Consider the following 12,542-nt stretch of genomic DNA (forward strand, 5'->3'; position numbering starts at 1 on the left):
CAATGTTTACCGTTTCAAGGCACCTCATTGTGTTTTCGTTAGTGACTCTTACCACGTCCCATTTAGAACCGAGGGTTCCCTGTTCTCCACACTCTCTCCAGCATTTATTGTTTGTAGATTTTTTTGATGATGGCCGTTCTGACTGGTGTGAGGTGATACCTCATTGTAGTTTTGATTTTGAATATTTCTTGAATAAATTCCACAGTGGAAAAAGCTACTAAGTAAGCTATTTCCAAAATTGCTGAGCATTGATTAATACCAAAGGAATTGAATTAAGTTACACAATAAACCTACTTAGAATAAAATGGGAAAATGACTATTTACAGCAAAAAGAAATAGCTGGACATCAATAGGATGGGCAAACAGAAAAAATAGCACATGGATTTAAAAGCTGCACTTGGTATTTTTCTTCTCCTTCTGATATTTATCCTTAAGTACAGTTCTTGGTGAAAATCCAATATCATATATAAACTTCTGCTGAAACTATGTGAGATACTATATATTTGGAATAGCTGTTATATAAGGGTTTAATACAAGGTTTAATTATTTAAATATTGAAAGATCTTCACTCATCAAGCTATCTCTTCGACAACGTACTACCCTGCACAGACCCTGACAGCAGGACAGCAGTAAGCAGGCTCTGGATTTTTTTTACTTGGGCGGGGAGCTTTAAAAAATAAGATTCCTCAGGCCTGGTCTTCGAATCACACCACAGCCTGTCACCGCAAACCTCTGCTTTCTGCACACCTGCACTTTCTCCTTTGGTCCACTCTTCACACTACTTTCCTTCTATTAGGGAATATTATTGCGCCGAATAAAAACATCTGTCCCCAGCCTCTGTAATCTCTTCCTGTACCCACTACATACTTGTCATCCCTAATAGAGACATTACTATTGATCTCTCTGCAATATTCTCAATCTACTCAGCGCTGTCACATGCCAGTCACTGGTGACTCTAAGATAACAGAGTTCACGGCCCAGATGACTTTCCTCTCACCTTTTCAAACATATTCTTAAAACCAACTCCTTATCACTTAATTCTAAAAGTGAAAGTAAACTCCTGTTTGACTAAAAAGACTCCAAATGATCTTGTCTTTTTCATTAATACATTTCATTATCTTCACTCATCTTCTCCCCTCTTCCTTGCAGTCTTGGGGGAACTAAGACCCATACATTTCTTTTAACCCCATGTCATCTTCCACGATTATAGGTTTGAGACCTTGCTCAGTCTTTCTTGCAACTTCACTTGCTTCCTCCTGTTGGATTACTAATACATGCAGATTTACTCAGACATATCTTTGCTCAACCATGAGAATTTCAGACTGAGCTTAAGGGAATAATGAGTAGTGAGAATAAGAATTTAGAAAGTGCCATGAAGAGAGAACTGTAAAACCAGAAAGCAATCTGAAAATTTAGATGGTGATGCAAAACAACAGTAATAATGCAAAACACATAAATAAGGACCTCTTTGAAATTGTATACCCTGAAACATCTCTATAAAGCACAGGATGGCAAAAGAAAATTTGTTTATACTTATTATTACTTGGGTGGGGAGCTTTATTATTATTATTATTATTATTATTAATTATTATTACTAATCTGAGAGAATAAAATATTCTCAATACTGTCTTAATTTATCATACTGTCTTTTCCTATTAAATGTCAAGTTCAACCACACATTTTCTGACCAAGGAGAATTTTCAGAAATAATAATTCTTTCTGTGATTAACAGTTAATTTGCTATGTACAAGGGACACAAGGGGGGGAAAGATGCTGAGGTCTAGTAATGAAAAATAAGAAAAGCTTGATAAGCACAAAAAGAAAATAGAAGGTAAAACACGAACACAGAAGATGCAAAGAACACTTCCTGACTAGGGTAATCAAGGAAGGCTTTGCAGGGGTGGTGATACTCAAGCAGAATCTAGGAGTATAAACCTGATTCCCTCCTGATCCATTCCCAATTTTGGTCAATAGGAACCATTATAGGTACCATCATTCAATTCCTCCCTGTTCCTTGTTCAATTCTTTAAAGGCCAACCCATTCTCCTAATTTCTCATGTATCTGCTCTTTCTTCTCTATTTTAACTAGTTTAGGTCTGTATTTCTTCTTTCCCAAACTCTTAAAATATTCCAACTGTACTCAATATTGTCCGCTTATATTGTCCCTCACCCCCAATTTTTGCACAATGCTGTCAGCATAAACTTCCTAAACCTGGACTCTGACACATCACTTTATTGGCTAAAAACTTTCCGTGGCTCCTTACAATCCACCAAGAAAACTCAGACTTGTTTGCATGCCGTTCAAATGACAAACGGAATAAACAAAGATAAATGTAGCAGTGGAAGCAAAATAAAAGGGGACGGAGTGCTTGAGTCTGTTATCTGACACATTTTCAATGGGACTTGAGCTTTCCAGAGCGGTTAGTCCTCTTTCGTTTGTGACTTCGTTATCAATCTGTTGCTTTGTTCCATTTCTTCAACAGCCATGTAAGAAGTAAGGGAAGAACATTCCAGTCAAGGGAACCTTGTGAAAAGGCCCCAAATATGAAGGAACTTGACTGATCTGAAGACCTAAATGACAACTAGTGTGGTCCTACCTTAGGTGAGTTGCAAGGTGTTGTGGGTCAGGACAAGTCTTGGACTTTGTGTTGTAGTTGTCTCTGTTCACTTCCCTGACAGACTGCAAACTCCCTGTGACCAAGGATTGGACACTTCTTCCTAGATATCCTCTTCATGTGGCTAATTGTGACTATCTGTCAGGCCCTAACTTAGCTGCTGGGTCCTCAAGAACCTTGTCTCTGTTGTTCTCTTTTGTTTACTAGCACCTAGCATAGTGTTTAACATATAGTCATAGTAGGCGCTCAGTAATTCTCTTGAATGGATATAATACGCACCAGGCAGATACAAGCTTCCCTTATGCCCCATGTGCTCCATGCTCTTTAGTGTGGTAGGTACCTCTGCTCCAATATGTGCTAAGGTTTCTCCAGAACCTCTAGTTTACCCTCACCAGAGAGCACCAGGGTTGGAAAGGAATGGCTATCCAGTTGTGTAAAATGCAAAAGGGGCTTTGGAAATCTGACCACTGTTGAAACAAATTTCAAGTTAATCTTCCAGTTTTTACCTCTATCTTACACAATTACTATAGCCCTTGTTTCCATTGCACATAATGATGCCAATTCCTGAGACTTTTAGGAGTTTGGGTGCAAATCAGGTTTACTTCTTGGCTTTATCCACTGCCTACTTAGTCTGCAGCTTTCTAAATTCTGCTAAGAAGACATTTAAACTCATCCATTTGTTTTTCAGCCTCCAAAATTTTGTTGCTGTTGTCTCCTTTCCAAATCTACTTTGTCCTTTATGGGTTTATGTCTTTAAAAAAAGGCCTTCTCATGTAGTTTTAGTAGGACTTATAAACAGGAAGAAAAAGTAAAAGCATGTCCAATCTGCAGTCTAAATTTAATCTTGACTCTCTAAGCTTGCTTTGTTGGGCATTCTTCCTTGTGGTTGGTTTTTCTATTTTAATCTTCCAAACATATAACCCACAGACAGAGGTATAAAAATATTTCTAAGAGCAAATTAATTAATTAAAAATAAATGTATCCAATAGGAATTAAAAAACAAAACAAAAAACACCAGGGTGGAAGAGAAACTAATCTGAGAGTCAGGCAGAGAGAGTAAATTTATTAGGTTACAGTAAATTTATTATGGTACAGATGAACCGGTTTGCAAGGCAGAAATAAATAGAGACACAGATATATAGAACAAATGTATGGACACCAAGGGGGGAAAGCGGCGGTTGGAGGGGTGGGATGAATTGGGAGATTGGGATTGACATACATACACTAATATGTTTAAATAGATAACTAATAAGAACCTGTTCTATAGCACAGGGAACTGCACTTCGCTGTACAGTAGAAACTAACACAGCATCGTAAAACAACTATACCCCAATTAAAAAAAAAAAAAAAAGATTTTTTTTTTCAAGATTTACAAGATCCACAGAGAACCACTCAGGAAAAAAACATGCCAGTGTGGTAACATTTCTTAACTCAAGAATAAAGCTTCCAGAGAGAAAAGTGACTGAGAATCAGACTGGCATCAGCAACACCAGCATGTGAGAACACAACATTCCAATAACTTGCAAGTTCCACAGAAAAAAAATTCTGAATTTGTAACAATATAGCCAGCCAATCAAGTAATCAACAAAAAGATAGGTTCACTAAGAAAATTTGCCACCCGCACATCCCCCCCCACCCCCCACCCCCGCGCGCCCTGCAATACTGGGGGAAAAAGAGAGTCAACTAAGAGGTCAACTTGTAAACAAGAAACAGGAATCCCTGAATGTCTCTGAATAGACTGGTGAGAAATAATGGAACAGAGTAAAGCAGCAGAGGTCGTAAGAAGTAAAATTCTGCATATATTTTGAAATTAGAACTGACAGGATCAGAAACACGTATGAGCTGTGAGAGGCAGAGAAATTAAGGATGATTCAAAAGTTTTTGATCTTACCAACTAAAAGAATAAGTTGTCATTCGATTAGATGGAGAAACAGGTTTGGGACATGCTGAATGGGAGATGCCTAGTAGACATCCTTCCAGGTGGAGATGTTAAGGAGGCAGATGGATATACAAGTCAGGAGTTCAGAGGAGGGGTACAGGTTGGAAATAACAGTAATCTATAGATAGTATTTGAAGTCATGAACTGGATAAAATCATCAAGAGAAGACTGCAGATGATAAAATAAGGAAATAATTTGTAAACAACAGAGAAGAAAAATGAGAGAGGAGAGCAAGAACAAGAGAGTGAAGTTACGAACTAAGCCCTGGCATGCTCCAACATTTGGAGGTTTAGGAGTTGAAGAATCAACAAAGGAGACTGAGATGCAACCAGTGAGGTATTAGAGAAAACTAGGATAACATCAAATGAAAAAACTGATACAAGGAGAAGAGATCAATTGTGCCATATATTGCTGATCAGTCAAGTAGACTGAGAATAGGAACCAACCACTGAATTTAGCAACATGGAAGTCTTTGGTAAACTTGATGTAGACAACTCCTTCAAGGAGTTCTGGTGCAAAGGGAAGGAGAGAAATGGGGCAGTAGATAACAAAGAAGAACTGCATTAAGAGTAGTAGTGCTTTTTTGTTGTTGCTGTTTTTAAGATGGGTGAAATAACAGCATATCTGTGAGTAGACAGGAAGGATCTGGTAGAGAAAGAAAAACTGAATACATAGGAGAGAGAGAGTAGAGAACTGCTAGAGCAATGTCCTTGAATCATCAAGAAGGGATGAAATCTTGCACAAGTGGAAGGGTGGCCTTAGAGAGAACAGTGTGTCTATATTGACCAGAGAAAAGGAGAGGTTTGGGGCAGATGCAAGTAACTAGGTACATGTGGGATAAGTTGATAAAAATTCTCTTCTGTTTGCTGTTCTCTTCTCAATTAAATAGGAAGCAAGGTTCACAGGCTGAAAGCAAAGATGGGGGAAGAGGTGGTGGAAGTCTGAGGAAAACAAGGAATGGAATAGTCATACAGAAAAATGGAACGAATGGACTATGGAAATACAGTATATATATATATGGGAAGTAGCCATGACTGCTGGGCTTAGTGAACATAAACGTACAGTGAAATTGGCCAGCATGTCTGTGTTGACACTTGTACAAGAATGTGGGAGAGGGAAAGGGGGATTGACAGTATATGCTCTGTACTGACTGTAACAACTCCTTGTGGAATTAAAGCAGGAAGTAAAGTTATGAGGGGAGTGTGAGGCAGTGAAAGGTAGTAAGATCAACAGACTATAGACTACAATAGATCTGAATGACTGATGGAGTTGGGGTACCTAGACAAAGATGGAGACAGTGGTTGGAAATAACACTGAGATAGCTACTCTCTATTAAGCACCTACAATAAAACAGTTAACTTTTGATATTATCTCATTTAATTCTGAGAATGACTCTGAAAGATGGGTGTTATTATCCTTATTTAAAAGATGAAGCTAAAGCTAAGGTTAAATTACTTGTCCAAGGTCAAAGAGCTACTAAGTATTCCAACTGGCTTTTTGGGTCACATTTTCTTTCAGAAACAAACATCCCACAAAACTAGAATAAAATCCTTGTGAATAAAATATTTTACAGACTAACTCACACTTTATCCATTAAAAAAACTTACTTCAATGATATCCAGTTTTTAAAATGGCTAACTGAAGTATTACTTTAAAGTATCCTAGAGAAAATGAAAGGTAAATTGTTTCTATAGAAAGCACCTTCTATCATGGAGTAATAAATTCAAGTTAAACTATCTACAGTTACTGCTATTATTACTTTGGCACTGAGTTAAATATAAAATTCTTGCTATGTGTCATGCACAGGTAAGATCTCTTTACTCTTAATATTTCCTTCCTTCTACTATTTTCTTCAGGCTTTATGTTGTTTTCTTTACTTCTGATTCAGAAAGTCATGGCTTATTTTACTCCACTGGAAAATGTACAGTTAGTTTTTGGCACTTGACCCGAGACTCCCAGAATTACCAAGAATTTCTGCGGACTATGCATGCAACAACAACAAACTGTTTCCAAGGCTCCAAGTTCTGGCAATCTCACTAAATAGGGCGACCAAAAGAAACCGCAGCATTAAGTTTCACTAGATCTTTGCTGTTCTAGGTAGTGATTTTGTGAATTGCTAGATGTGGATCCCCAACTCGTGCAAGAATGCAAGAAATCAATAAAGCACTTCACAGGCATTTCATCCATCATACAAAACTCTCCCACTCTCTGAAGTTTATGACTATGTGGCTAATCAACAGTCAAGAAGTTGGTAAGCTATGCCAATGGGAAAGACTTAGCACATGAATAAGGAAATAATCTACTACCAATTTACCTGCTTTTATATTCCTCCACCAATCACTTGATTTTAAAAACAAATCATTTTAAAAGAAGCTGGCTTATATAATCATTCTTCTTCACAAAGTCTCTTTTCCTAATTCAGTGGCAACCTGGTTTTCATTTGAGGGGTATATTATCCAGGTACAGCTAACTAAATATATGTTAGATAAGAATTTCATTTAATTTTATTTAAATACTTTTAAAATCTACGTATATAATGCTTATAGGAAATGTAAACTTCCTCCAACTTTGAGATTCCCATAATTAGAAACCTTCAATAACTACAAGTATCCTTTTCATTTATTCAAATATTTACCAAGGGTCTGCTATGTGCCAGGCACTGTTCCAGGTACTGAGGATAGAGCAATGAATGAGACAAAACTCTCTGCCTTCACGAAGCTTCCATTCTGTGGGAAATCTCTTGGTATGCAATCTAGTATGTGTCTGGGCGTCATATTCACAAACACAGGTGCAAATACAATTGGAAGTATCCCACAAACTATTGATGCATGTCATCAATTTGCAATCCCCTCACATGTCCTGAACTGATTCTTCTCTTAAATTTTAAATGAAAACTATAATTGAGCTTGAGTCATAAGGTGAAACTCTGTCTCCCCAACAATGTCATTTAAATCATGTCATAAGATTTTATCCTCTTATATCCCTATTCTCCAAAATTTCTTACTGTTGGGGGAGGGAACATACCTATGTATTTTAATTTTAAAGAGAGATACGGGGCTTCCCTGGTGGTGCAGTGGTTGAGAGTCCACCTGCCGATGCAGGGGACACGGGTTCGTGCCCCGGTCCGGGAAGATCCCACATGCCGCGGAGCGGCTAGGCCCGTGAGCCATGGCCGCTGAGCCTGTGCGTCCGGAGCCTGTGCTCCGCAACGGGAGAGGCCACAACAGTGAGAGGTCCGCGAACCGCAAAAAAAAAAAAAAAAAAAAAAAAAAAAAGAGAGAGATACAATTGTGAACATGGAATTTGGAGATATCCCCAAGGGACTTCTATAAGATTAATAAACTAAAATGCTAATTAACTTCCATTTATTCATTCATTTAATAAATATTCGTTCATCCCAGGAGCTGATTCTACGTGGGGAGCGAAGGTGGAGACAATAAACACATGCAAATAAACAAAGATGATTATGTGTAGGTCATGATCAGTATTAGGAAGAAAAAAACGCAGAGCTGTGACAAAGACTATAAGAAACAAACTACAGCCCAGGTTATCTACTAACATACTTAGACCTACATTAAAGTCTTTCTAGGTTGCCTTTAAAACTTCCTGACATTGATTTAGAAGACTATTAAAGTTCATCAAACTTACCTCAATTTCACTTGACAGAACTAGAGCTAGTCTGTGAAATCTCTAGCAGAAAATAAAAGACATCACCCATTCAGCAGTACCTCTGGGATTGGGCTTTTGATTATATACAGTGTGACCATACAATTGATTATCCAAACTGCAACATTTTCAAGAGAGAAAAGGGATGTTTTAACCATTATGCCAGAATAACAGGCACAAACAAGGACTTTCCACCAGGGCAAACCAGGCCATATGGTCATCCTAATTACATACTACATCAAACAGAACTAGTCCAAAATTTCAGGAGTATTTTATAGTTCCAGACGGATTTAAATTGTAAGTAATATCCAAGTAAAGAATCTAAATTATAATCTGGACCACAAAAGCCAAGTGATGCCCTTACTAAATTTAAAGATTTAAATACCTCACAACATATACAAAATTAATTACAGGCGTATTATAGACCTAAATGCGAAAAGGCAAAATAAAAAAAGTTTTAAAAAGATAATCAAAGTAACTCCATGACTTGGGATAGGGAAAAACGCCTTAAAAAAAAAGGAAAAGAAACACTAGCCATAATGGAAAAGAGTGATAAACATGTCTACATTAAAAGATCTTTTATTCAGCAAAAGAAACCATTAAATGGGAAAAGATACTTGTAACAGATACATCCAGCAAAGGATTCATATTCTAAATACTGAACTCTAGAAAAAAACATGCAATTCAATAGGAAAATGGGCAAAAGATTTTAAAGGCACTTCACGAAAAGATGAAATCCAAATGACCAAGATATGAAAAGGTGTTCACCTCATTAGGTGAGGATTTAATCAGGGAGATTAAAACCAGGTACAAATACATACCCACCAGATTGGATAGAACTAAAACATAAAATACCTTATACTAAATATTATTGTTGAAGGATGTGGAACAACTATAACTTTCATATACTGTACTAATAATTGAAATAAAAACTAGTAAACAACTACTTTGGAAGACTGTTTGTCATTATCTAATAAAGACACACAATCCCCATGATCCTGCAATTCAAAGTACACATCATAAAGAAAATTATGTAAACATGCATCAGTAAACTCAAACACAAATTGTTCACAAAGGCATTGTTCATAATTGCCAAAAACTGTAAACAATTTAAACAACTGTAGAATATCCAAAACAACTGCAGAAATAAACATAATATGCATGATGGAATACTATCTCCCAACAAAAGCCAAAATAAATATATACAAGATGATTCCATTTATATAAAGTTCAAACACGGACAAAACTCTATCACTCAGAGATGTAAACTTAAGTGATAAAATATGAATGTCAGAATAACATTTCTATCTAGCTTAAGAGGGTAGCAGTTGATGGGAAGATGCAGGGGGTGGAAGGCTTGTGGGATGTTGGCGATGCCTGTCTTACCCTGGATGGTGGTTATAAGGATCTTTGTTTAAAAATATTTCATTTTTATCTACTTATCTTTTCAACATGTGTGGTTATATTTCACAATAAGAAAAAAAAAAAACAGCTCCCTAGAGGGGAAAAAAATTAACATCCTAAAAAGAATTCTAAGAATGTTAAAGAGATTAACTCACTCCATAGTTTAAAAAGAGTTAACAAGGATCTCTAAATTCAAATACACACTGTATTCTAAACATACAGTATTCTAAAATCCATGAATACACTTTTGGCTTCAATCTGTTATACTGCCACTCTTCATCCAAATTTTGAAAAAGGTGGAATTTCAGATATCAAATTACTCAACAAGTCATGTAAATTCTAAAATTTTGAGACCAAACATCCCACTTGTAATTTTGAAATCTGAAATAAGTGCCCGGTTGTTGACTGGACAGTTATAAAGTAGTTTTAGATTAGATACTGCTAGGTAGAATAATATCAAGATTTGATAACTCCAATTTTTTTAAAACACAAATTCCCAAACCTCTGTCACACATTAAATAACTCATATTTCTTAAGAAAAAAGAATATATTATGTATGTGGGATTAAATATCAAAGCCGTAAGTACAGATATAAATTATCAAGTCATGATAAAAAGGACAAATTATGTTTTGCATATGATTTTAACTATTACAGACTGACAAAATGTTCACTGACCCCAGAAGCTGTTGAAAAGATAATTTGTAAAAATGTAGATCGTTATTAAAATACAGACTTTTTAGGTTTTGCATAAAAGAGTGTACAGATTTTTTTAAAAGACTGAAATGAATACATTAGAAATCTTTACAATGTACAGATTTTTTCTTTGTGAGGAGTGAAGGAACTGGCAAGACACCTTAAAATTCAGATTAGGTAAAACAATGCCTTTTTAAAAAGCTATTAAACCATTTTAATGAGAAAAACTGTTTTCAGCTTGTATGTGGCTCTCACCAAGAATTTTAGAGGACCTTTTTCACAATTTCACAAAGTCATAAAAATTAAAACATTATACAGCTAAATATGCACGCGGGGGGGTCGGTGGGAGGGGAGAGGAAAGAAAATTAAGATAAAATAATTTAAGGCTCCCTACACCCAGATATAAGATTTGTCCCAACACGAGAGCTATTAAAAAGGATGTACCAGAGAATCCAAAAAAATGTCATTAAATACTTGCGTGATACCGCGAAATGACTCTCCTGGGTCAAAGATTAATCTTTTTAAAAAAAAATAGATTTAGAAAATTTTTTTCCTATCGCCGGACCTCTCTCCTTACCATCGTATTCATTCTATAACTCTACCATGTGCTGCGAAAATTATCAATACCTTAGTTATCTTGTTTCCCTCTCCTAAGTGTTCCAAAAACTTGTGAGGTTTAAGATGAGGATCTAAAGTTTATTTTCTTCCTGGTTTCCTGGCGGAGCTAAAGCCCAGACGTGTAAACGGAAACAAAACCCACAAGACTGTGGCGATGATAAATATTTTGGGGAGAACACCTTCCTCCCCGACCCCAGAACTCTGTCCCAGGGAGCCTCCACGGGGGTCGGTCAGCGCCCACTGACCACTCAGATCTGCCTTGTGAACAAGGGTCCCGGAAAAAGCTTGAACACTTCTTCCCCCCGGGGTTCCAGAAACAAGGCCGAAACGAGAGCAGCAAACATTTTTAAAGAGATGGTTGCACAACAGGTTTGGAGAAGGATTCCGGTCTAACAGGTAAATACCACACAGGAGACAAGTGGGATGTGATCTGCTCCATGGTACCAATGGCATTTCGAGACCGTCTGCGTCGCAGAGGAAATCCAAAGTTTGGGCACATCACTTACAGTTCACCTGAAGGATATGCAGCGAATTGAATTAAGAACGCGAGAAAATGGGTGCCGGAGAATCAACAAATCAGCACTTCAAACTAAGACTAGGCGGAAAAATTCTTTGAATACTCAGGCTTTGTTTGATGCTGAGACGACAGAACCACCGTATTTCGGAGTTGGAAAACGCGTATCTCCGTGTTCTTCGGCCCGTTCTTGGACTTCAGGGCCGCCGTGCCCGCCCCGCTCCCGGTCCTTAGTCCCCGGATTGAAGGCGCGGACCTTGGGGCAGAAGCCTGGGAGCCCGGGGAAGGCCGCGGCCCAGCCCAGCCCGCGACGCCGGGGCCCGGAGGGAGGGAAGGGGGCGGCCCCGCTCAGAAGGACGGCGGAGGGAGTAGGGAGGGAGCGAGGAGGTCGCGGGCCGAGAGCCGGGCGCAACCCCGAGCGCCCGGCCCGGCTCCACACCCAGAGGCCCGCCCCGGCGTACCTTTGGCGAGAGCTACGGTAGAGTTCTCGGTGTCGATAGTGTAGAGGATGCCCTCGTAGCGGATCTCCGCCTTGGAGATAAGGCTGATCTTGCTACCGATGTAAGGGGTGCCCCCGCTCATGGCGCCGGCGCTGCCGCCGCTCCCGGCCGCTCGCAGAGAGGCAGATCCCACGCCGCTGTGGCCGCTCCGCACGCCCGCTTGCTCCGTAGGCGCCTACAGCAGCCGCCTCAGACCCAACATGGCGGCGGCGCCGGCTCCGCTACCCTCCCCCAGCCTCCCGCCCTCAAGCCGCGGCGCGGCGGCGGCGGCGGCGGCGGCGGCGGCGGCGGCGGCAGCACCAGCGGCGGCGGCGCGGGGCATGCTGGGCCGGGGAGGCCGCGCTCTCGCGAATCTCGGCCGGCTGTGGGCGGCTCCGGACTCGTTGGCAGCCTCAGTAATTCTAGCTTCGCGGCTTGGTCTGGTCTGTCGCTACCGTGCCCGCGCGGCCTGAGAGGAGATTCACGGAGAGGCCAAGTTCCTCGAGACGCCAGGACACTGTGGGCTGGACTGGCGGCGCGCGCGACCCTCTTGACCTCAGCTGCGGCCTCCGCCATTTCCAGACCCATTGTATCTTGTCCTGAGTCCGGTGTC

The 12,542-nt window shown here is 39.5% G+C and overlaps 1 protein-coding gene across 10 annotated transcripts in view; it reads right to left on the reverse strand.

Moving 5' to 3' along the window:
* The window catches only part of LSM14A (LSM14A mRNA processing body assembly factor), a 46,647-nt gene extending 34,447 nt beyond the window's left edge, over positions 1 to 12,200 (reverse strand). For 8 of the 10 annotated variants that reach the window (XM_055078833.1, XM_024132471.3, XM_028477437.2 and 5 more), the window contains exon 1: positions 11,912 to 12,199. In XM_055078833.1, coding sequence (XP_054934808.1) covers positions 11,912 to 12,032 — 121 coding nt within the window. In that variant the 5' untranslated portion in view covers positions 12,033 to 12,199. Of the gene's footprint in view, positions 1 to 11,911 lie in introns of all 10 variants that reach the window. The other 2 variants (XM_024132472.3, XM_028477438.2) reach the window with 1 other exon arrangement.
* Positions 12,201 to 12,542: the final 342 nt, after the last annotated feature.

The sequence above is a fragment of the Physeter macrocephalus genome, chromosome 17 (genome assembly GCF_002837175.3).
Source record: "Physeter macrocephalus isolate SW-GA chromosome 17, ASM283717v5, whole genome shotgun sequence".
Lineage (NCBI taxonomy): Eukaryota > Metazoa > Chordata > Mammalia > Artiodactyla > Physeteridae > Physeter > Physeter macrocephalus.